General features: G+C 39.4%; 1 protein-coding gene and 1 pseudogene across 1 annotated transcript in view; both read right to left on the bottom strand.

The window, feature by feature from the left end:
- Positions 1 to 9,512: 9,512 nt before the first annotated feature.
- HTR1E (5-hydroxytryptamine receptor 1E) overlaps positions 9,513 to 26,892 on the bottom strand; it is a 90,982-nt gene continuing 73,602 nt past the window's right edge. Inside the window, exon 3 of the mRNA XM_069065101.1 lies at positions 9,513 to 11,532. Coding sequence (XP_068921202.1) covers positions 10,247 to 11,344 — 1,098 coding nt within the window. The 5' untranslated portion in view covers positions 11,345 to 11,532 and the 3' untranslated portion in view covers positions 9,513 to 10,246. The remainder of the gene's footprint in view (positions 11,533 to 26,892) is intronic.
- Positions 12,526 to 14,247, bottom strand: LOC138143793 (WD repeat-containing protein 82 pseudogene; annotated as a pseudogene).

Genomic DNA, 26,892 nt, shown 5'->3' with positions numbered 1-26,892 from the left:
CTCTCTCTCTCTCTCTCTCTCTCTCTCTCTCTCTCTCTCTCCCCCTCACTCTGTCTACTGCATAAAGTATTCTCTGATCCCTACCTCTCTCAGGTGCTAGTGTCCTATTTCTAAAAATTTTACCTTGTATTTATTTTATGTATATTTTCTATATAGTTATTTAAATGCATGCTGTTTCCTTCAAAGGATGTAAGCTCCTTAAGGGCAGCCACTGTCTCATTTTCTCTTTGAATCCCCAAAGTATTAGCACATAGAAGGAACTTAATAAATGATTGATTGATGTTAAGGCAGGTCAAAATGGTTGCAGGAGAGGTAATCTAATGTCATACTGTTTACAGGAATGCTTGTGTGTCTTGTATCTTTAGAATGACTGTTAAGTAGGGGTGTGCTAGAACACCTCTAACTGGCTTGCAAGAGCCTATTTAATAATTATAAATAATATAAATTATAAATAATATTTAATTATACTTTAACAATTCAGACAAATCTGGGTTTAATTTATTGCTCTATCGATTGTCTAGACTTAAAAAGTGTTAATAATGCAGAATATACTTAAAAATGTATTTGCATACATCCACCTTTCCCCACCAGCCTGGCTGTTAAACATTTACCAGAACACCCCTGTATTGTTCTATAAACATTGAGCTCAGCAGGAGTGCAGTAGGGGAATGAAGTAAGACTCAGGGAGTAAAATCATCAGACTGGAGGCCTGGTGTCTGTAGACTAACAATAATAATAGCTGGTATTAATATAGTTCTTTTAATATTTGCAAAGTACTTTAGACTCTTAAGTTGTTCTCTCTGTCCTGGGGGTTATATCTTTTAACAGTCTTGAACAATTCTACCTTCTGGTAGTGAGCTATTTATTGGTGTGTCTGTCTTTGTCCCTTCTCTGTTTCTCCTTTCCTTCCTTTCTTTGTCCCTTCTCTGATTCTCCCTTCCTTCCTTCCTTCCTTCCTTCCTTCCTTCCTTCCTTCCTTCCTTCCTTCCTTCCTTCCTTCCTTCCTTCCTTCCTTCCTTCCTTCCTTTTTTATTCCTTCCTTCTTTCCTCCCTCCCTTTTTCTCTTCCTCTCCCTCCCCTCTCTTTCCCTTTCTTTGTTTCTGTCTCTGTGTCTCTCTGTCTGTCTCTGTCTCTCTCTCTCTCACACACACACACACACATATGTCAAGGCCTCTATGATTCCCCTCAGTTAAGATCCCTACTAGCTAACCTGTTGCATGCTCTAGAAAGGTGACAGAGATAATACCTTCTCAATCCTGAGTCGGGTAGGAGTGACTTGTACATAAGAGGTAGTTTGCACATAATAAACATTTCCTGAAGAGGCAGCACATGGTGTTCTAGATAGAGCACTGGACTAGGAGTCAGCAAGATCAGAGTTCAAGTCCTATCTCTGACACTGTGTGTATGACCTTGGATAAATTACTTAACTTCTCTACACTCAATATGTGTAAAAAGAGGGAGTTGGACTAATTCTCTAAAGTTCCCTTCCAGCTTAAAATCTATGACTTGAATTGGCAGGAGAGAAGAGGCGGCTTTCCTTCAACACTGTACTGGTGGGATGGGGAAGACCACTTCCAAGGGAAGAATCATTTCCTTCCAGAGAGGAACAAACTGGGGGTAGGACAGGGTAGAGAATGAAGAATTCTTTGTCTAAATCCATCCCTTTAGACTTGCTATTGTCTAGTGAAAAAAAAAATAGAAATGCCTCAGTCTAGCATTCAAGACTCTTATCAGCCTAACTCCAGCCTTATTTCACACTTTTGTGGTTGCTGTTGTTCAGTGGTTTCAGTTGTTTCCAACTCTTTATAATTGCCATTTGGGGTTTTATTGGTAAAGATGCTGGAGTGGTTTGTCATTTTCTTTTCCAGCTTATTTTATAGATTGGCAAACAGGGTTTAAATGACTTGCCCAAGGCCACACAGCTAGCAAGTGTCTGAGGTTGGATTTAAACTCAGGAAGACTCATCTTCCTGATTCCAGACCTGGCACTCTATCCACTGTGCCACCTAGCTGCCCCTCCCATTTAAAGTACTCACAGCTAAATTAAGGTCTTGTTATAGGGCACTAAGAATGAAGGCTCAGCCCTGGAAATATATGGATGGTTAGTGAGTCTGCTTCTGGGTCTTCTTTCCCCTCTGAAGCTTACCCAAAATCAGAGTATAGAGGATCAGATCGGATCGGATCGGATTGTGTCGTATTGTATTGTGTGGTGTGGCATGGCATGGTGTAGTGTAGTATAGAGTATAAAATATAGTAAAGAGAATAGAGTAGAGAATAGTACCCTCAATTCCTTATTTTTAGAAGCTGGCTTATTAACATCCATGTGTTCCCAGAATTTACCAAATATCCCATGTGCTCTCATTGATCAGTCTTCTGCTATATTTATACATAGAAATGAACCAACTGACTTTGGGTACCCTAGAGCCCCCTTTCTCATCCATCTGCTACCATTACTATCAAAGCTGAAAAACTTCTTCATGGAACTGAAGACTGATTTTAAATTTTTCTCTATTTTAGAGGTTATAATAGCCAAATACTACTTTGGTAGTTTGGTGCTTTAAGTATGCAGGTACTTGAGTACTCAGGGCTGTACTCAAGGTCTTTCCATCATAGTTTAATCTACCAGATTTTGTACTCCATTAACAGAAGCTTCAAGAACTAAAAACCAGCTTCATGCTACCATGTAAAAAACGAGAGAGGATATTTGTGAAGAAAATTTTTCAATGTTTTGAGCTAATTCTTCATTTTCTCATAACTAAACATGAAGTTTTCCTGAATCTTCTGAAGTCCTAAAAAGATTATTGAAATCCTGGACATCCTCTACTCTGAGATGTGATTATTGCTCTTCCCTACTGGTACTTTTGAAAATGACCTAAGTCTGCAGAGATGTCAACATGGAAAATGTCAGGCTAAGACAGGGCTTTTGTCATTGCTATAAACTTTCTTGTAATTTTTTTAGCTTATAAACTCTTCTACACTAGTCCCTGCATTTTATTATCTAGTCACTTCAGTCATGTTCAACTCTCTGGGACTCCAGTTTGGAGTTTTCTTGGCAAAGATACTGGAGTGATTGGCCATTTCCTCCTCCAGCTCATTTTATAGATGAGGAGCTGAGATGAACAAAGTTAAGTGACCTATCCAGGGTCACACAGCTACCGTGTTTCCCCGATAAGAAGACCTATCCTGAAAATAAGCCCTCCCCTTACTGTGTAAGATTCCTCTAAAATAAGCCCTCCCCCCAAAATAAGCCCTATTGAGATTGCTACTGTAGTGAAGGTGATCCCCTGAGCTACACGCTACATTACAGTACCCTCTGTATGCACCGTTCCCCCCCCCCGTGAAACACACGCCGCGCTCCGAGCTGCATCCAATCAGAGCTGCAGCAGTGAGCGCGTCATCCTGTTCTTTATTGAATTCATTATTGAATAAAGGTACATTTTTTTGTTCACATTTACCTGTTTATTAAAATTGCTGTCAATGTTCATTAAAATAAGCCCTCCCCTGAAAATAAGCCCTCTGGTGTTTTTCTGTCCAAAAAAATAATAAGACAGTATCTTATTATCGGGGAAACATGGTATTAAGTGTCTGAAGCCAGATTAGAAGTCATGAAGATGAGTCTTTTTGACTGCAGGCCCGACACTCTATCCACTGTGCCACTTAGTGATCCTATCACATTCTGTACTGTATTAATTATTTGCCTATATGTCTTATCTACTTTCCCCACCTTCCCCTTCCAATTTAAGCTCTAAGACCTTTGAAGATTATAAATTTGTCATTTTTCTCATCATAGGATCCTTGATTTAGAGTTAGAAATGGCTTAGAGGTTATCTAGTTCAATTCCTTTATTTTATATATGTGGAAATTGAAGCCAGAGAGGTTAATTAACTTACTCAAGGTCATTCCTTTTGCCTAGCACAGAGTTCTGCACCTAGAATACATGATATAAATTGCTGCTTCTGACCTAGGGAAAGCAGCATGATGCATTGGAAAATGCACTGATTTGGAATCAGATGAGCTAGGTTAAAGTTCTTAAAATACTGCATGACTTTGGGCAAGTCATTTTACTTTTCTGGGTCTCAGTTTCCTTGTCTGTAAAAGGTTTTTGAAGTGCCTTTCATCTTTAAGCTATGATCTGATCCATTGAGTCCCCTACAATGACATCATTTTATAACACTGGTGCTAGGTGGAGTATAAGGATTTAACATCCTTATAGACCAACTGTGGCATATTCAGTTTTTCTGGATATAGTTCTGTTTTAGGCGGGAGGATGGAGGACAGGTTGTGTAATAAACCATGTTATAACAGATTTCTACTCTCTTTCTAGGGAGAAAATCCTGACCCTTTCAGTAATGTTCCCATCTATCTTGTATTTAGCAGATCTTTTTTTCTTGAGGCGTGACCACCAGGAGACCACAAAAGTAGGCAATCACCATTGGCGATGACAAATCTCAAAAGCAGTAGGCAATTCTTATTCCTTTATTTTTTAATGAGATAAAAATTCTTGGGTAGGGAAAGGATAGATAGTTCAATAGAGCAGCTCTGAGACATGCACAATGTTGATAATGGTTAGCAGCACCATTGGTCTAAATAAACATCAACACAGCAAGCCCCTTAGTACAGATATGAAAAATATACATGAGGATATGACCTTGATTTCAATCATTTCTCTAAAATATTTAATGCAGAGTTGTGATATAATCCTAGAATTTCTGTGCCAGCTATAAGCAGGGGCAGGGGATGTGGACTTACATGTATGGTCTCACCCCTAGATTATGGATTCATTAGCTTCCCTTCCAGGTGGAGATGCCAAGGGTCTCAGAACTCTGTCTGTCACTTCTCTCCAAATGCTGATAGTATTGTTTAATAGGGCATCGGAATCTAAAGTTGCAGACCACCCCAGGTCTTGAAGCAGTGGAGCAAGCCAGTCTTCACCAACCTGTGATTTCTGCACTTCTACAAGAAAGGTATCAACTTCCAACTCTAGGGCCTCCCAAATTCTAGGGTTCTATTCTGGCCATGAATCTCTCATATCAATTCACTCTTTCTCACACGTTTGCAATAAACAGTCTCTTTATAGACAATGACATTAACTAAGCACTCAAACTCCATTCAGTTTTGTCAAAAACACATTCAGGTTCTTACTTCATTCACTGAGTAACCACTCCCTGGCCCATGATCAATATATCTAGGGGATGGATCTTGCTACCACAACTTGTCACTCTTTTACTAGGAAACAAGAGTTAACTAGCAAGTGAAGATAGCTGCACAAATACTAAACTCTCCATACTGCTGTCTGCTTTGCTCTGTATTCTAAGCAGTGGGACCTACTTGTAAACCTTTGATGGATCTCCTTCTGACTAAACAGCAGGTCGTGTGTCTAATGGTACAGTGCCTAATAACCTCTCCTTTGGGTTCAGAGTTTAAGTCTGCTCTATAATACATCTCAGGTTGATTCTCTAATTCTTCAACTGAACATCTGTCTTAAACCAATTCTACTTGCTTCTCCCCATTTCAGTTGAAAACATCTGGACTTGAACTCTTCTCTGTTTAGACCAGATGCTATTAACTCATGATCCATAGGTCCCTGGATAGATTTCAGAGAATCTATGAACTTGGATGGAAAAAAATTACATTTTTTTTTTTGCTTTTTTAGGAGGGAGGAAGGTAGGGAGATTGGGGTTAAGTGACTTGCCCAAGGTCACATGGCTTTTTTTTTTTTTGTATTAAGTGTCTGAAGTCAGATTTGAACTCAGGTCCTCCTGACTCCAGGGCCAGTGCTCTCTATTCACTGCACCACCTAGATGCCCCTCATTTTCATTTTTACTACTGAAATTTGGAATGTCCTTTAATTATGAAGATAGGCAACAAATATCACTTTGAGAAAGTGTCCATAGGCTTCAAATGGGTCCAGAACACAAAGATCCCTTGGTTCAGACCATTAGCACTTGCCAGATCTCTCTTGGATAGCCAACTTCCTGGTTGTGGCCCTATCTTGTTGCTACCTATATGAAAGCTGCCCTTCATCTAGGAAGATGATATTGACCCCAAGTGTATTGGTCTTGTTCTAAGTTTGTGTTGGTCCATAAATACTTTTACTTTTTGTGGCTGCCCTGCTATTTCTTGGTTCTGAGATACATTATGATGATAACAATTTACATAGTTAAGGGTGTATGCAAAACTTCATTCACTAAGACTTTTAGGACACCCTGTACACAGTTGTGAGTTTTTGCAAAGCCCCTTATATCACAACAACTATGTTTCTTGCACAAGTACACAGGTTTGTGGGGAAATAAAAACCTTAATAATTTGAACAGTATGGCACAGTGGAAAGAATACTGAATTTGGAGTCATAGGACTTAGGTTCTGATTCAAATTCTGCCAATTGTTATCTGTTTGATATTGGGCAAGTCATGTAACATTTCTGGGTCTCTGTTTCCTCATTTGTAAAAATAAGAAGGTTGGACTAAATGACCTGTAAGTTACTTTTCCTTTCTAAATCCTATAATGCTATATAGGATCCTGCAGAGATTAATTCTTGAACAGACTTAGGAGTACAGCATATGACTATAAGAGAGAAGTTAACTGGCCTACATATAGATCAAAGCCCTAACTTTGGCCTCATTAATGAGGTGGCCTAACAAGCTTTTCAATATTCATTCAGTAATAGGTTAAAACGTTTGGTATAATTCCTTGGTATTCTCACTAGAATGCTTTCTTCTAGATCCTTCAGTGGGTTGGCACAGTAGCTAAAGTGCTGAGCCTGGAGTCAGGAAAACCTGAGTTCAAATCCAGCGTCTGATATTTACTAGCAGTTGTTTGATCCTGGGCATATCCCTTAACTTCTGTTTGACTCATTTTTCTCATATATAAAATGGGGATACTGATTGCACTTACTTCTCAGGGTTATTGTGAAGATAAAATGAAATAATAATCATAAAGCTCTTAGCACAATGCCTATAAATGTTAGATATTATCAACTATTATACTTCTCTGGGTGTTGACTCAGAGATACATTCAGATGTAAACTCAGCTAGCAGATCCTAGGACCAGGTTTTCATCACTTGTTACCACCCTTCAGAAATTAGTCAGAAAGGGTTATTTCCCTATTTCCTTCCCTGTGTCCTTAAACACATATGGACCAATAGATGGAGGTGTTGGTGCACAGTTGCTTCAGTGGTCTGACTCTTGGTGACCCCATTTGAGGTTTTCTTGCAAAGATACTGGAGTGGTTTTACTATTTCCTTCTCTACCTCATTTGACAAATAAGGAACTGAGGCAAACAGGGTTAAGTGACTTGTCCAGGGTAACACAGCTAGTAAGGGTCCGAGGCTGGGTTTGAACTCAGGTCTTCCTGATTCCAAGCCCAGTGTTCTAGCCACTTAACTACCCCATAGACAGAGGTGATGTGGTGTGATAGAGAGAACTATGGAGTTGGAGTTGGAGCAGCTGGGTTACTGACATTTGCTACCTGTGTGTTCTTGGGTGAATCATTTCAACTTCTCTGGGTTTAAGTTTATTCATTTGTAAAATGGAACTTGATGAACTCTAAGGGTCCATCCAGATCTATGATCATATGATTTATATAAGGGTCTCCACCTTCCTTGGGAGCACAAAGTCAGGATAAGCTTCTATGGGGCTGCCCCAACTCCTGGTTCCTTCTTACCATTGGATTGGAAATTGGTAGGTGACTTCAGGGCTTCTATAGGTCTACTTAAAACAGAATGGGATTTTGTGGCTGCCCTGCTACTTCTTGGTTCTGAGCTACATTATGGTGAAAACAATGCAGGGTATCCCCAAAACTTCACTAAGACTTTTAGGAATGCTATACAGAGCTGTGAGTTTTTGCAAAGCCCTTTAGATGACAACAACTATACAAAGTAGGTAGCAAAATCATTATTATCCCCATTTCACAGATGAGGAAACAGACTGAAAAGGTAAGTGTTCCACCCATGTCTGAGGTGAGCTTGAAACTCTGGTCTTCAGTCTCTAACTTAAGCAATCACATTACTGTGCCATGATCTCTCTATTGATGCAAAAAGAATTCTAGGAAACAACTTTTTTCACGTTTAATTTTCTTAAAATTGCAGAAAGGATTTTAGAGATTATTTTGTCCAACTCCCTTCTTGATGCATGATCCTAAGTGGGAGACCAGACTTTCTTGATTTTATAATTTCTCTCTGCTAAGTTGATATATTAGTAAGTTCTACTGGTAAAATATTTCACAACAGAAGTTATTGGATGATGAGTTTTCTCTAGATGAATATGTAACATTATTTTTCTCTCTCTTTGTCTCTGTCTCTCTTCCTCTCTCTCTGTGTATCTCTTTATCTCCGTGTGTGTATTTTTAGGATTTCCTTATATGCAGGAGAATTATAACACTCAACTTTCAATTCATTTAGAAGTTTTAGTGTGCCTGGGATATCATTTAGTCATGGACACACTTGATATTCTCTCTCTCTTTGTCTCTCTCTGTCTCTGTCTCTCTCTCTGTCTCTGTCTCTCTCTGTCTCTCTCTCTGTCTCTTTCTCTGTCTCTGTCTCTCTCTGTCTCTCTGTCTCTCTCTGTCTCTGTCTCTCTCAGACTACTCATAGGTGCTGTAGTCCAGAAAAATTTTAGGGGCCTAATGTTTATCCAGTGTGTGGCTTCTACCAAAGCCAAACATTCTCCTCTTATCTGGTCTCCCTTCTTTTCTACCCTGACCCTTTTTGAAGCCCATCCTCATAACTTAAACCATCTATACCTGTACACTTCCCAGAGAGAAATTGCAGCTAGTTGGTTCCACCCTACTGATCACATCAAAGGCAGAAAAGCAATCAGATATCCATGAGCAGGACCTTTTCTCTCCCTATAAAAGACCTGGTCTTAATCAGCTATCTGGAGCTACCCTGATTCATGCAGTGAGGACAGACCCAGGAGTCCCACTCACCAAGCAGGTGAGAACTAAGTGCAACATGGTGCCAAGTCCTGGAAGGAACTTCTCAAAAAAGCCTTGGAAACGCTCTTCTCTTGCCTTGGCCTGGCGACTTCTCTGGTTGTGTACTTGTCTTGCTCCTCTCTGTCCTGCATTTTTAACTACTGCCCTGATTTAGGGGTAGGTTTAGCTTTAGCTTTGGAGGTACTGGCTACTGCCCCAATTTTGGGGATAAATAATGGCTTAGTATCCCTTGGTACCCCTTCCTTTTCCTCCATGCTCTTTTGGGAATCTCCAGTTAAGCTAATTCCTAAATGTGCCAAATAAAAGTGCTCCCAAAAGCATTCAGCATAGACGGACTTACTATTTCTTCTGTGAAGCCTCCTAATTTCACCAGTAGATCCTCAATAGACACTAGCTCTGTGACCTTTAGTAAATCACTTAACTTTTCCAAACCTCTGTTTCCTCACCCACAGATTGAGAGTTGAACTCAATTTCTAAGATCTGTCCCTTCCAGCTATAAAATCATCAGTCTTCACCTCTCCCCCTTAAACTCCAGAAACAGAAACATCCCCAGAAGCAAATGTACCAAATAGAAGACATTTTTCTCTTGTTTCTCATTTGTTTATATATTATATTCACAATAAACAACTTACACAAAATCCCCAGAGCATTCTGGGTTCTTTTTGAAACTTGAGTTGGTTTATTTTATTGTGGACCATGGGAAGTAAAGGTTCTTGATTCTGCAGTAGATGTGCTACGTCGTCGTGCCGTGATGAATGCTTTCAGTGCAGGGAGGCAAGCAAGCGTTAACAGGAAAGTCATTGCTCTCGATTCTTTATGTACAACCATACAGTTTCTGCTTGGATCTGTATGCACACAGACACACAAGGTCAAGTTTTATACCATTCAAGGGCAAATAGCCGGACATTGGTTTGGTCATATACAGACAAAAGAATCCACCAAAAAAAAAATTCCTATGAACAAGAGGAATTTCCTTTTCTCATTTACTGATTACAGGAATAATTGGGACTGCTAAAATAAATAATACATTATTTTCCTTTTGGTTACTTCTGTGAAGGTTTTCATTTTGGTGTCAGAAAGCTGACTTGATACTACATACTTTATATAACACTGGAGGTAGAAAACAACTTACTGAATGTCAGGACCCCCGAAAAGAAGACCAAAAGACCACACAAAACACCCTTTTGAATCTTTTTCCCCACTCCCACAACCTATAAACTGTCTTGAATTAGCCATCTTAAAGAGTTCACCAGTTTAACACCCTTTGTGCATTTCACAAGGCTGGCCAAAGACCCCTTGGTTTTCTACCCTTCTAGGTATGTTCCCGGCACCTGATAAGCCTTTTAAAGGCCAGCTTAAAATCCTCATTAAAACTCGTGTAAAGTAGAGGGTTGATAAGAGAGTTCACATAACCAAGCCATGTCAAAAAGTCAGCCACTTCAGATGACACAGTATAAATACTCAGGCCTACAATGAGCTCCTTGATGAAAAATGGCAGCCAGGACAAAATGAATGCCCCTAGTATCAGTCCCAGAATGCGAGCAGCCTTTCGTTCCCTGGTGCTGGAGATCTGTTGGCGGTCTCCGGTCTGATCCAGGTCATTGTCAAAGGGAGGTATCCTGACAGAGGTGTTGATTTTATCAAATTCTGTGGTTGGGTCAGAAGTGGAGAAGTCAGACACACAGAAGGTCTGGGTCAGCTTGCAGCTTGCAAAAGAATTCTGGCTGTCAGTGCTTCTGTTGCTCAGGTGGCGACTGGAGCCACGCTTCTGGTAAAGACTTTTGGCAGCATGGTAGATCCTATAATAGAGAATCAGGATCAAAGTCAAGGGGATGTAAAATGCCCCAAGTGTGGAGTAAATGGTGTAGATCACATGGTCGTGCTGGATGGTGCACTGGCTAGGTGGAGGACTGAGAAGACGGTGGCTTCTCCAGAACAGAGGAGGCATGGAGATGAAAACTGAGATGGTCCACACTGTGAGTATCATCATTCCAGCCCTCTTGGCAGTTCTTTTCCTGGCATATTCAATAGCGTTGGTGATAGCCCAGTACCTATCCAAGGCAATCACACAGAGATGGAGGATTGAACAGGTGCAACAGGTCATGTCTACACTCAGCCAAACTTCGCAGATAAAGTAACCTAGGGTCCAGGAGTCCATGACAATGTATGTGATGCTTAAGGGCATGACAAGAATGGCAACCAGGAGGTCTGTCACAGCCAGAGAACAGATTAAGTAGTTTGCAGGCTGATGGAGCTTCTTGGTGGTACAGATTGCAATAATTACTGCTGAGTTCAGGAGGGTAGTCATGGCAGTGATTACCACCAAAGTCATAGACACAAGCATCTTCTCTGTTATTGATTTGGATTTGATGGCGACATTGGCTTCTGTTGTACAGTTTGTGAAATTCATTTTTTAATCTTTCTTATGCTAGGATGTACTACAGGAAAAATGGAAGTTCTCTCCTCTAGCTGATCATTCAGACTTCAACACATCTGAGCCATAAAGAGGTTCTAGGTTTTCTTCACATATTTTCCTTTATATGCCATTTTCACTGATTATGAGAAAGGGACCCAGAGTTTTTCCTGAAAGTAGATTTCCTGGGGAAAAAAAACAAAACAGAAATTTGTTGGCTCAATTACTGGATAATAAACATCATGATGTCATTTATGAATAAAAATAATTGTTTTATAGAATTTTTCTTTTATTTTCTGAGTAATTATAACTACCTCTTTTTAATAATTTTCAGATAATATTCCCTTTCTCCTTTCTACAGACAGAATTCATCTTTATTTCTACATTTGTAGCCTTAGTGGAATGAGGAACAGATAACTGGGTTTTATTTTTTTTTTAAGTGTACACAATATAATTAGTACAGAGGCTATTTACAAACTGAAACCACTGGTTTGGGGATCACTTGTTCTGAGACATTATCATGCAGAGTGACTTTTGTCCACACCACATGCATAAAGACAGACCGGACTAGAGTACAAGGGGACTCATGCTGGAGAGGTTTCTACTCTAAAGGCTTGGAAAACCCAGAGTAGTCACTCTTAGGAGTTTGCCAGGGATCACCTGAGGGAGGAAAAGAGGGAGAACTTTCTAACACTTGTGACATCACTTCTAGGCAGAAAAGCAGGCTGTTCCCCTTCTCAGAGGTGACAGCATTTCTCCTGTAGCCCGGCTAAAGAACTGACAACACCAAGAATCAGGTGAGAACAAGAGGATCTAAGAATAAAGTCTGAAGTTACAATGTGTAGGTTTTTGTTTTTAAAACAAAGGTGCACACACAGAGCTGAAGTGTAAAATAAGAAAAAAGTTATATAAAAAGGTCAGACGAAAATACAAGCCTAGAATCAGCTTTGTGGATTTGGGTGACTGGAGAAAGAGGTAGGAACACCCACAGGTTATTTACAGGATTATTTTTGGGGGGATGGGCAGGAGAGTAGAGGGAAAAAAGCATCAGTGTAAACAATTTGGACTTATTTCACAATACTGGCCTATGTGAAATAGCTATTGGTTTCTAAAGTGAAAAAAAAAGGCTCCCCACCCCCACCCCCTCATAAATGTGTTCACACAAAAGATCATCAGACAGAGCTGGCTAAATCCCAACTCAGATGCCATTTGTTTATGCAGGGTTGGTCCCCTGTCTGCTAAGGAGATAAGCCTGTTTGACTGCTGGATACCTGATCTCTTACCTCCTCATGTCTCCCTGGCCTATCTACACTTTCCACATCAATGAGCAACAGATTGAACTAGGTTTGAGTCAGCCACACAATGGAGTCCATACCTTGCACCCTCACCCTAAGAGTCTTCAGAGTTCTTTGAGTTCCTTGTAGACCAAGACCTTACACAGCTCCATCCTTCCCCCTGTACCTAGGACATCTGAACTGATTATTTTTAAAGTTTTGCACTGAAGAAACATGATGGCTATGGAATAAGGCCACAACAATACAGGGAAAATTCAATCATGACACATGTAGAGGGCAAAGGGGAAACTGCACTAGTACCCCAAAACCAGAACTAGATTTCCATGCATTTATGGGGACAGGGTGCAGGAAAGAAGATATGTAGAGTCAAGCTTTTATAGGCTCCCTATACATTGAAAAGAGGACGTTATGCCAAGGGTCTGCACTGATGCCTATGAGCCCGACACAGCTCACCCCTCAGGAGGGGCTTAATATAGGTCACAACTAGAAAATCTGAATCCAGCTTCAGGTCTACAGCACCGAGAGTCCTTTTGAAGGAATGTAGCAAAGGACATTTTTTTAAAGGATGTATAGTGATGTCCATGAGAAAGGCTGGGTAGAAGGACGCTTTATGTCAGAACAACATAAGCCTAATATTCAGTCCTTTTCCTCTTCTCATTGTCTGCCCTTTAACGTGTAGATGCTGCTGACAAATGATCAATCATCAGTGGTAGGCAGCCAGAATGTTTATGTTAGAATATGCACTGGCAAACGTCATGAATTTGGGATTGAATTGCAAACAGGTTATGGGACCAGTATGTTTCTCATCCAACACAGCCACCTTTTTGCCACTTTTTCCATTACAGACATGAATATTAACCATCATCAGAGCCAATCATATTAAATTGAGAATCTGGAGTGATGGAGGTTTCCCATGTGATAACCTTGCTGTTGTTATACCCCCAAATGTATGTATCACTGCTCCCTTAAATTCATCAATCAGGTGGATGAAACTGCCACTGGTAGGTGTAAGGATGAGTTTGCTATCATTGCTGAACTTCAAACTTGTCCACTTATAGTTCCTATGATACTGTATTTTGAAGGGAGCAAATGGCCCCTCATCAAAGGGGTGAAGATCACAAAGCTTAACCACTTCAGAATTGACCCCAGAAGCAAAAATTAACCCTTCTTGGTCAAAAGAAAAAACAGGCTTTCCTTGGAGACGCATTAGGTCCTGGCAGTCAGGAGGCTGAAGATCCCAGAGCTGGATGATTTTATCTAGGGATACAGAGATAAAAGTGTCATCTATTGGTGACATGGACAAGGTTACCACCCTCTTGTTGTGTCCAGGGAAGTACCGGATGTATTTGTTATCATGCAAGCACAAGTAGGAGATTGTATCATCTATTTTGTTAGAACTGTACATTACAGTGTTTGCTGCAAGTGTGTATCTGATTAGGTCCACTCCTGGTTGCCCTCCTAAGCACAGGATGATGGCATTGTTGTTGCTTCTCAAGATGATGGTCTCATCATTGGGGATGAAATTGAAGCAGCTGATCTTGTCTGAGTTTTCCGGAATACCTTGGCCATGTGGAAGCTCCACAGTACAATGTCCATCAGCTTCATGGTGCCAGGAATGAGCTAGGACAGATAGCTGTTTATTTTTGAGGTGGGAATACAAGGCAACTGGGGTTAAGTGACTTGCCCAAGGTCACATGGCTATTAAATGTTAAATGTCTGAGGTTGGATTTGAACTCTGGGTCCTTTTCCTCTTTCTTTGATTTCTTTGTAGTATAGACCTAGCAATGGTATCTCAAAGTCAAAAAGTATGTACAGTATAATAACTTTTGGAGCATAGCTCTAAATTGCTCCCCCAATTGGCTAGATAAGTTCACAGCTCCACCATAGTGTATCAATATAACTATTTCCTCACAAGCTCTCAGGCATTTGTCATTTTTTTGGTTAATTTTGCCAACAGAATGGGTATGAAGTAGAACCTCAGAGTTTATTTAATTTTCATTTCCCTCATTATTAGTGATTTGGATCATTTTTTCCCCATATGATTGGTGATAGCTTAGATTTCTTCCTCTGAAGACTGCTTGTTCATACCCTCTGATCATTGGGAATGGTCAGAGAATAGATTGGGGAATGGCTCTTATTCTTTTAATTTGAATCAGTTTCACATATATCTTAGAAATTAATTAAACCTTTACCAGAGAAATTTGATGAGGGAAAGATTTCAATGGGCAGACATAGGGGGAGCTCTCTTCCAAACAGGGGGAATGTGGTGTACAAATGCAGGATGGTGAGATAAGTTCCCTACTTTTAGGGAACACCTAATAGTCTAACTTGGCTTCAATTTAGCATGTTTCAATAAGAGTAGCATGAAATAAGAATGGAAATATAGGTTGGGACTAGATTGTTGAGGCTCTCAAATCCCAAGTTAAGGAGAATATATTTTGCTCAGTTGGCAATGAGAAGAAACTGAAGGTTTTTGAGCATGGGAATATGGTCAGATCCTTGTTCATTGAGAAGATTACTTTGCCATCAGTGTGGAAGCTGGATTGGGGAAGGGGAAAACATTTTTGAGAATTTTATAAAATAATTTAAGACAGAAGTAATGAGGTCTTGTGCTAGGGTGGTGACAGTGGGAGTAGAAAGAAGGAGGGGATGCAAGAGATATTGTAAAGGGAAAATTGAGAGGATTGGCAACTATAAATATGGTTGTATACAGGAAAAAATAATTCCAAGATTTCAAGCTTCAGAAAGTGATGATCTTGAACATATTGAGTCTGGTGTGTTAATGATATCTCTACATGGACACATCCTGTGGACAATTGAATCTGTAGGAATTGAGCTCAAGGGAGACTGAATTGGGAATGTATTTTGGCTCCATGTAAATGGCTTCTTGGGAGTAGATGAAATTGCCAAGGAGGATACTATAGAGAAAGAGGGAAGAGTATGGAGAACAGAAATCTTTAGATCAGACACACATATGAGGAAGGGGGTAATGGACCTAATAAGGAGAGTAAAAAGTATAGGGGGGGCCAAGAGAGAACTATGTTATAGAGAAGTGAAGGGAGGAGAGAATATCAAGAAAGAAGGAGTGGTGAGTATTTGTCAAATGCTTAGAAAGGATCAGGAAGGTGATGATTGAAAAAAAAAACCATTGAAGTGGGCAATTAGGAGATCCCTAATGACATCAGTAGAGTGGTGGGGATGGAAGCCAGATACTAAAAGGAAGGTCATTTCAGTTAGGTCTTTACACTTGAAAACATATTTGAATATTTCCATTACACAACAACTCTGTTTTTTTCATGTGACCACGGACACATGGACAAGTCATTTCAGTCCTCTGGCCTTTGTTACCGGATCTAGAAAATGAAGAGAACGAACACTCTACGGTTCTAACCCTCTAGCTCTAACATGATTAAAAAAAATACCTAAGGACAGCACATTAGGTAAAATACACATTATTTTAATATGCAGCCTTCAAACCAAATTTAAACCTTTATAGCAAATATTCAGTTCCAAGGGCACATTAGTGTCATAGGAGAATTATACAATGAATCTAATTATTCTTGACATTTTACATAGCCTATTGTGCCTTTCTTTGGGTAGAGAGAAAAAATGAAAAGCACATTTGAGGTTTATGGTAAATTGTTCTCAGGCAATTCATTAAATGTGAAAAAAAGCAGCACCTCTAAACCTAAAAACAGTTACCCTTTTAAAAAAAGTTCACTGGGAAACTGGTATTTATGTTAACAGCATTTCCATGAGGCAGGACTGGAAGCCACAGCTTCATCGATCAACCAACAAGCAACATTTATTGAGTGCTTCTGCAGAAAGTTACACTAAGTTTCTCTGGGCTATGATAACAAAGCTTTTGTCAGTCAGTTAATAAATACTTATAATGTGCTAGGCACTGTGCTAAGTGCTGGGGGGTACAAAGAAAGGTAAAAGTCAGCGTGTATCTTAAAAGAATTCACAGTTTAATTGGGGAGGGGAGGTTACCTGGTGTGGGAGCATAATGATGAAGTTCGGAGGAATGTAGCCTGATGTGAAATGATGGATGGTTGCTCTGAGTGCCTTCCTTAAATGAAGGATCTGGAAGGAGCTCTCCTCTGTCCACTCTCCACTCTCTCCAATAAGAGGGAAAGAGGGGCTCCAGGGACAGGAGGTATGAGTTTCATAGGTGATGTGATTTTGTAGGATGATAAGATTCCCAGACTGGCATGATAAAGTCCAAGAGTGAGGATGATTACCTTATAAGTTAAAAAATACATGGTAAACATGGACAATTACAACTATAGTGAGATTCAAATACACTTGTGTAGGGAAGGTAGTTTGGTAGACCAGTGATTAGTCCTATGGGGATAGTAATGAATGACGGATGATGGGATCTTGTATTTGGAGTTTTTTATAGATGAGGAAGCTGAGGCCTATGGAAGTCAAGTGATTTGTCTACGGACACACATGTAATAAGTGTTGAAGGCATAATTTTAATCCATGTTCTACTACTCTCAAATAGGGACTTTTAGTCATTTTTTTTGTGTTGTGGATACCTCTGACAGTCTGGAGAAGCCCATGGACCCTTTTCTCAGAATTTTAAGTGGATAACATTAAATATAGAGGATTACAAAGGAAACAAAAAAAAAATTAGAAAAAGATGTATTTTTTCCCCATTTGAGTTCACAAACTCTGAAATATATCCACAGATAACCTTAGGAGTCCATGGATCCCAGGTTTGATCACCTGTTCTAGGCCAGTGCTCTCTCCACTGTTCCATGTGGGCATTCTTTTTTTAGAAAATACTTAGATACCTCAAAAGAATATAGGATAATAGTCTTCCAGGATGTGGTCAATCATTAGGGAAGCTTTTTAATACTGAGTTTCACATAGACACCTCTGTGATACCGGCACCCCCCAAATCCTCATGTGCACTAGAATCCTCGTCTGGCCCATGTATCTCAATCTGGGTACTACCTATGCCAGGATCCTATCATGACGCTATTCTATCAAGATTCCTACATTGCAAATTCATCTCATTGTATTCAGCTGCAACCCTTTTCCAGGATCTGACTCCTCCTCTGATTCTGAAACATGGTAAAGACAATATTATCCTTGCCAGTTGTCTCTATGGAGCCGGCTTCATGTGGGCTATGTCTGCCTCACATGTGTACATGTATGAGAACTGTCAGCAGGTTTAATGGATGGAGTGGTTGGTAAGAGGAAAAGTCTATAGTAGCAGCAAAGAATCAGTAGACTAGTTCTGGTTCTTGGGTTAATTTTATCTGAAGTCACGGGGTCAATACTAAGTGAGGCCTATCTCCATCTTTTTGTGTCTATAGCTGTAAAATGTGACATGTATTTTATAAAAGTCACAAGATAAGGATGTTGCTCTATGAAAGCCTGTTACTATGGACTTTGTGTTTCTCTTTATGCCTCTATATGTCTGTTGACTATCATATAAGCTTTAATCTGATTTGTTTCTGACCTGGGTCAGTTCAACCCTCCTTGGGCAGCCTGATGGCTGAGTCACTGATCCAAGGGGCTGTAATGTAATGCCAAGGAAAGGCAACTTCCCAAGGTTCAGAATACCAGCATAGGTGCTCTCCATTTTATTCAGTAACAAACCCAGAACAGAGAAGATCAAAACATGACATCATTCAAAATACAGCATTTACTAAGTGTGATTAAATAATCTCCAAGTACTACCCCACCCCAGGACCTTCCAATCATTCAATCAATTACAAAGTCCCTGTTCTAAATACTACTCCACCCCTAGGCTATACCTTAATTAAGTCCACCACAAAGCCCCTCTTCTCAAATGGAGATTAGTTTCCAAACATAAGGTCAAAAGTTCCCCACCCCTGGATCACAATTGAATCTACCCCAGAGTTACATCAAGTTTAAACACAGCACTTAATACCCAAATGGAGGTCTTTTCTTCATCTTGACACGAGGCAAGTTCTCAGCAATCTTAGTTCCTGGGGAGACAAGGCTTAGCAAGGCCATAAGATACATTGCCAGTCCCTTCATAAATTTATCCTCTGTCTGTAGAACAGTCCTAGAACCCCTGAACACATTAGCAAAGCCCTCTCCCAGGATTTCTGTAAACATACAACAAGAAAATCCTTCTTCAGGGCTTCTGAACCAACAGAAAGGCTCCCAGACCCCTGCAACAACAGCACTGTCCTTCACCAGTGGACAGTATTCATTCTGTCTGCAGGACAGCCTCCAGACCCCTGCAACAACAGCACTGTCCCTCACCAGTGGACAGTATTCACTCTCTGTCTGCAGGACAGTCTCAGGGCTTCTTAGCGAACAGCCAGGTTCCAGGACTTCTTCAACAAAAGGACTGTCTTTCACCAGTGGACAAATCTGGCAAAACAACATCAAAACAGACAAAGTACCAGCAAAACAGCCATGTCTCTTCAGTCCTTGGCAGCTCAGGGGGCAGGTCTCAAAAGTCCAGGGCAATTCAAAGCGGCCACCAGCAATTCTCTTAGCCTCTCTCTCCCTCCACAAGGTGCTGCTTCCAAAAAGATCTTCCGCCTCTTTCTAGTGTCTCTCCAAATCTACATCACCAGCTCCTCCCAGTTCAGGACTTTCTTTTCACATCAACAAGCCCATCCCACAGGTGGGATTAACAAACTCTGGGTTTTAACACAATCAGTTTGAAAACCAAGCCAATACAGGGGAATCTTTAATTGCCATTACTATCACAGGGGCCCATCTTCTTGGTGCCAGACTTTACTGCGAATGCTAAACTGGTTTTATCCCCTCTAGAGCTCAGAATTCCCAAACTCAATCAATCCAATAAACTCAGCTTACCCCAGTAGTGGGGATTACAGATATATGGCACTACCCTTGGCTCTTTTTGTCTTCTATTCAGTGTCATGCCATTCTGTCTCTTTCAACTATTACTGTTCCCTTCTTCTAGTCCCTCTCAAGTTAAAGAGGTACTACAAAACACTGAAATTATTTGTTGTTTATCTGAAGTATTTAGTGAGTAATAATTGTTGTAGTTAGTGGGTAGGACATTCATTCAACAAATATTTTTGAATATCAATCAATTAATAAACATTTACTAAACACCTACTATATGCCAGGCATTGTGTTAAGCTTTGGGGATACAAAAAGGCAAAATACAGTTCCCTCCCGCAAGGAGTTCACAATCTAATGGGGAAGAAAACGTATAAACAAATATAGACAAATCAAGCTATATATAGAATAAATTAGAAATCATTGACAAAGGAAAGGCATTAGGATTAAGAGAAGTTGGGAGAGGCTGCCTGTAAAAGGAAGGAATTTAGTTGGGAGTTAAAGGAAATTTTGGAAGCTTTTAGATAGTAGGGAGGAAGAAGAACGTTCTGGGTATAAGGAACAGTCGGAGAAATTGCCTGGAACCGAGTTATGGAGTGTCTTGTTTGTGGAGCAGTTAAGAGGTGAGTGTTACTGGATGACAGAGTACACAGCTGGGAGCAAGGTATAAGAAGACTGGAAAGGTAGGAGGAAGCTGGGTTATAGAGGCCCTGTTTGGTTTTCAGTGCCAAACAGAGCATTTTGTATTTGATCCTGGAGGTGATAGGGAGCTACTAGAGTTTATTGAGTAGAGGTAAAACATGGTTGGCTCTGCAGTTTAGGAAAATCACTTTGGTGGTTATATGGAAAGTGGGTTGGAGTGAGGAAATACTTGAGAGAGGTTGACTCACCAGCAGGTTATTGCAAAAGCTCAGACATGAAGGGAATGAGGGCTTGCACCGGAGTATGGCAGTGTCAGATGAGAGAAGGGGCCATATTTGAGAAATGTTGAGATGAAATCAGCAGCCCTTGGCAAGACATTGGTTATGGGGGATGAGAGATAGGAAGGTGTCAAGGATGACTCCTTATCCTAGTCCTGAGAAACTGGGAGGATGACCTCTATTGCAAAAGGGAAGATGGGGTAGGTGGTGGTTCAGGAAGAAAGATGAGTTCTATTTTGGACATGTTTAGTTTAAGATGAATTGGAGTTGTCAGAAAGGGAATTGGATATGTGAGATTGGAGTTCAGCAGAGAAGTTGGGGCAAAATAAGTAGATTTGAGAATTATTAGTATGGAGGTGGTATTTGAATCCATGGGATCTGATGGGAAATCACTAAATGAATTGGTATAGAAGAAAAATAGAAGAAGGCTCAGGACAGAACTCTGAGAGATATCTTACAGCTCGAATGTGTGCCCTGAATGAAGATTTAGCAAAGGAGACTGAAAAGGAGAAGTTAGATAGGGAGAAGCAGAACCAGGAGAGTGCTTTCCCAAAAACCTAGAGAGAAGAGAATACCAAAGAGGTGATAGTGATCAACAGTGTCAAAGGCTTGCCTATAGGTCAAGGAAAAGGAGAATCAAGAAAAAGCCATAGGATTTGGCAGCTAAGAGATCACTGGTAATTTTGCAGGGAACAATTTTGGTGTAATGATAAGGCTGCAAGTCAGAGAGTAAGGAGTTAAGAATAGAGTAAGAGGAGAGAAAGTGGAGGCACCTATTATAGATAGTCTATTTGAGGAGTTTAGCTACAAAGGGCATAAGAGATATAGGAAGATAGTTAAGAGGGATGGAAGGATCAAGTGAGATTTTTTTTTCAGGACAGGGGAGAAGACATGGCCATGTCCGTAAGCCACAGGGAGTTAGCCAGTAGACAGGGAGAGACTGAAAGTAGGGACAGAGTGGGGAATGGCATAGGAGGAGATGGGATAAAATGGAAGAGCTTGTGCAGCATTGAAAATCAACTCTATTCCTGACTGCATTCTGGAGGAACTTGAGGCACTTTGCTACAACTATCAAACTGGTCCTTGCTAGCAAAGAAAAATGAACCAGTAAGCCTTTATTAACCACTTACTTTGCACTAGGCACTGTGCTAAGCACTGGGGATACAGAAAGAGTTGAGAGACAGTCCCTGCCCTCAAGGAGCTCACAGTCTAATGGGGAAGACAACATACAAACAAATATGTACAAAGCAAGCTGTGTACAGTATAATTAACAGGAATAATTACCAGGATAATATATAGGAAAATATGACATTAACACAATGTAATATTGAAATATTACATATAACATTACATACTATTTAACATGTATTTTAATATAATAATGCAATTATATTATATATAACATATTACATAGAATATTTCATATATTATATTGTACATTTTATATAATATATAGAATATTACATAGACTATGCTAACATATCTTTATAATAATATAATATTAACAGGATAATATACAGGAATAACTAAGAGAGAGAAGGCATTAGAAATGAGAGAGGCAAATGGATTTCATAGTTTTGTATTCACACAGCAATTTTTTTTTCCTGAGGTCACAATTCTTATGATGAAAGATCACCAAATCTGTTATAAAAATCATGTTTTAAAAAACTTCACAGACTTCTTTTGAGCTTCCTATGTGACCCCCTATAATTCACTTAACTTATCTGGGTACATATTTCCTCATCTGTAAATTTAAAGGAAAAGAGGTTTGGCTTTGATAGTCTCTAAATTCCCTTCTAACTCTAAATATATGAGCCTATGATTCTAAATTGAGATTATGTTCTTGGTAAAACAGGCTAATTGGGGTAAAGAGTTTGCATTAAATTCACTAAATCAATATCCATAGGAATCAGCCCTTTCTATTTTATTTGTCCCTGAATATCTTCAAAGCTAGGTGGTGCAGTGGATTGAGGACTGGTTTTAGAATAAGGTAGACTCTGTCAAATGGTCTACACTTGCTGACTCTACTTCCTTATTATCTACTCATTTTTTAACCATCTGCCATCCCCATTTTGTGGATATTTACTTCTCTGGATTTTGATATGTTGCTAGCTCATGGCATTCTGACTCTTTAGCCAGTTCTTTATTGGCTCCCTTTCCTACTCTCACTCTCTAAATGTAGGAAATCTCTCAAGGTTTAATCCTTAAATCTATTCCTTTCTCTTTATTCTTTAGTGATTTCTTTCATGAGAATGATTCCTAGGGCTGTAGAAGGCACCCATTACATCAGCTCCTCTAGGATGCTTACATAAGGGGCATGATTTCTCTCCACAGAGGTGCTCTTATAATCCGAATTATATGATGTAATTTTCTTGCTCCTTTGCTTGACTCCAGGACCCTTAAAGTCCTATCATTGTGTCTTTCTCTCAGAGTATACCTTCCCCCCTGTCATGCTTTTCTTCCTCCTCCTAGAGACTAGTCAGAGGTTCAGAGAGCACCATCCATACTAAAGGGACATTGACTGGCTTATTTGGGAGGGACAACCAACACCTGTATTTGTGCAACTGTACCAGGATCTTCTGTACTTCTCCCTCCAAAACTAAATATGCTCCTTCATTTATGACTCTAGTGATTCAGATATCATTATCAGTATGGGTTATACCTAAATCTATTTATATATACATGTATATAGAGAGAGGGAGAGATATTTAATCTTTAAAATCCCAACCTTCCTTCCAAACAATATACTGAGATTTTTAACTACCTGCTAGATATTTCTACCTGAATGTTAAGCTAAACATACCCCAAATCAGACTTCTCCTCCTTGTTCCTCCCTCTTTGTCATCCTTCCTAACACTCTATATCCAAAAAATCACTAAGTTCTTCCTGTTGATTTCCCTTCTGAAATAAATCCTGGATCTTTCACTTTCTTTCTACTCCCATTACCATACTTCAGACTTCCATTACCTTTTGGTCTAGACTTCTGCCATAGTCAATGAGGTCTTTCTTCTGGCAATCTCTCATCATTTCTATCCTTCCCACACATTTCTAGCTAATTACTTTTGCTAAAGCATGCTTGGATCTTATTCCCTTGCTCAGGTCACATTAATATCTTCCCCTCAGCATCAGAGCTGTCCAATGGACAATTGGTAAGGTGAGACTAGAATTGAAGAGGGAGATTAGGGCTGAATAAATAGATCTGACAATTCTCTTCATAAAGCTAATAATTGAATCCATAGGATCTGATAAGATTACCAATTGGTGCCATATAGACAGTAGTAGAGAAGAGGTCAAGAAGGATAAAAATTGAGAAAAGAAGATTAGATTTGGCAATTGTATCACTGGCAATTTTAGAGAAAGCAATTTCAGGTGAATGATGAGGTCAGAAGTCAGACAGCAGAGGGTTTAAAATCAAGGGAGAAGAGAGGAAGTAGAAAAACTGATTGTAGGTGGCTAGCCATGAAAAGAAAAAGAGATACAAGATGAGAAATAGCAGGAACAGTTAGATCAAATGGAGAACTTTTAAGGATGGGGAGACATGGGCATGTTTGTAAGCAGCAAGCAACAGCAATAGGGAGAGGTTAAAGATTAGTGATACTTGGGATGATAGAGGGAACAATTTGCTGGAGAAGATGGGAAAAAATAGAATCAAAGATGCATATAGAGGAGTTTGGAGAGGTAAAATAGAGAGTTGGTAGTGTTAGTTTTATCATGTGTCCAAGGCAACAATGAGTATCATTTCATGGGACATTTGGTCATCTTGTATCAAAGTGTTTGTAATGACTATGAGCAAAGGGATTACCATGTAGATAACTTCAGTTTATACACCAATATCTGTTGTAGAGATAAGGAGGTAGAGAAATTCTGTGAAGAACTAGGTAAGATTTCTTTTAAAAAGTCAATATATCTATGATCTCAGTGCAGAGGCTGATACATGGGAGGATGAGATAAAATATTTTGGAACATAAGGTTCACGTTTGAAAAATGAAAGAATTCAAATCCTTGTAAACTACACAAAAGCCCCATATATTTATTTCTAACATTTTAAGAAGAAAAAAGGGAGACATTAGTCATAGGGAATACCAAAGGGCAATATGGGGCGGGCGGGGGGGGGAGGTTTGGAAGGGGGGGAACAGATAGAGTGTTACTAACAGTGTTACTAACAGGATTAAATACATAGCTATAGCTGAATCATATCTGTATGTACATTCAAGTCCATTGATTTGGTAAGAAAAAGATTAAAATCAACATTAAACTAAGAAGGAAAAAGAAAAGAAACTATATTGCAGAATTTAAATGTCTTTATCCTTATCTGTTTGAATAAGCTATTGAAGTAAAAAAAATGGGGAGGGGATAAAGGAACAGGCATTGACAAGAAGTATGACTATATCTTCTGGAATTTTGACCCAAGTAAAGCAGTCATCATGACAAAGAGTCCAAAAGGGACCTCTCTTAGGAAAAAAAGAAAGCAACCCCTACCTCACTCAGGAAACACTTGACCTTCTTGCCAACTAGAGAGTATGGTAGATGAGAGCAATACTAGTTTAGAATATAAACACCTTTGTAAAATTACAGAGGATGGGCAGTATCATCTCATAAAGCAATAAAAACATTTGAAGGGGGGTGGCTAGGTGACGCAGTGAGTAAGAGTGCCGCCCCGGAGTCGGGAGGACCCCAGATAGGTTCCAGACTCAAATACTTAACACCCACACAAAATAACTGGCCATGTAACCTTGGGCAAGTTACTTAACCCCAATTGCTTAAAAAAAAGAACATTTGAAGGAAAAAAAAAACCTTAAGTTTACGGAACATTGGCATGAGGTGCAATTAAGCTATATTATCCTTAGAGAATTTAGGGATGAACTTGGAAGTTGGACAAAAGTAAGAGAACAATGGAAATAATCTTAGAATACCACAACTTCTGAGAGATCAATATTATAGGATGCCCAAAGGCAATGAAGAGTTGCATAGTGGGTGTAAATAAATTGCAGCATATTATTAGTAAAGAACTGTATGACAAAGCAATGTAAAAATAGCTCTCTAAAATGATCTATAACTGGGAAGGGAAGTGAGTCATATGAGGGGATGAAGGATAATGGATGGACAGCACACATGCTGCACTGGTACTTACAAAATGTCAAAAGACCTAGATGAAGGTCCATGTGATGTTAGTCAGACCCCTTTGGAGGATTACAACAGGATATGGTCAAGAGTTACATGAATAAGAAAATGGTGGATACACTGCAGTCTGTATCATTATAAGGAGTAGCCATACCGATAAGATCATAGATTTCTTGATGTATACTGATTTTTTTTACTATTACTACTCTTTTTGTTCTTATCGTTCTCCTTGTTGTCCTCTTATGAAAAATATGATTGCAGGCTGCACTTATATTTTGCATAAAACAGATTTGAAAAAATATATATGGCCTATTAATGGATCAAGATGGTGACAGGTGTTATGATAGGATTTGTAGAAGACCTTTATAGGAAAGAAGGGAATTATAGGAATTTCCACAATTCTGGATTTTTGGAATTCTTTTGTGCAGTTTGATGTATCCAAGAATAAAAGGAGAAACATGAACCTTTAAAAATTCAGTGCAATTAGTTCTCACTGAAATTTGTATGAGACTTTGACTTATCTTTATCTTTCCCACCCACCTTTGTTAAATAGGGATGAAATCACCTCGTTTGTGTATTTGGAATGTATTCTGCATTTCAGATGTTGTTCCAAATTACTATCTAAAGTGACTAAGCCTCCCTAGTCATTCTGATTCAGGTGGTTGCCCCAGGTCAGCCTAAGGTCTAGATTCTGTCAACAACAGATATTATTGAGCTTTATGTATCATGCATTAATTAGCTAAGCTCCTTGATTTTGGAATCAGGAACTGGAAAGTGCTGTGGTGCTCCAACTTTTGCAACCAGACAACCTTGGGTAATCATCTTTGTCTGATTGATTCTTTCTGCTTTTTTTTTTTCTGAATAGAAATAGCCTGGAGGCACCTCTGTGATGGGTACAGCATTTTGACATCCAGATATATTTTTTTCAATAGGGAACCACTATTACTAATCATCATAATAAAGCAAGTCCTTTAATATAAAGGAAATCTATAAAAGTGTTATTTACTTTTATGCTGAATGATAATAAAAATAGACTTTGTGAAGTAACTTAAAATCTAGTAGGCTCTTGAGATTTTATTAGTATACTTTAAGAATTATGAGATGAAATTACTTTCTTTGGCATACCCTGATGGCACTTTTGAAGAACAAATTATTCTAGCCAATGTCTGGGGCTTTTTGGCCTCTGGTATAATAGAGAAAATTTATTTATTACATTCTGGGTCGCTTTAAAAAATAATTGGGGCATAATGCACCCTTCAAGTAATAGTGCAATATAATGATGATGTATTCTCTTTGTATGGGGCATTGTATCCTGATGAGTTACCTTCTTGCACAGATGGGATTTTCCAATCTCACCAAACTTGACTTTCCTTTTTGCAGGCATCTTGTGCGTGAATGAAAA

The sequence above is a fragment of the Petaurus breviceps genome, unplaced genomic scaffold, assembly GCF_028583685.1.
Source record: "Petaurus breviceps papuanus isolate PSGF00001 unplaced genomic scaffold, PetGlider_PUasm1.0 90667, whole genome shotgun sequence".
NCBI classification, from domain to species: Eukaryota; Metazoa; Chordata; class Mammalia; order Diprotodontia; family Petauridae; genus Petaurus; species Petaurus breviceps.
The sequence above is the reverse complement of the archived record's forward strand: the minus strand, read 5'-3'. Positions and strand labels throughout refer to the sequence as shown.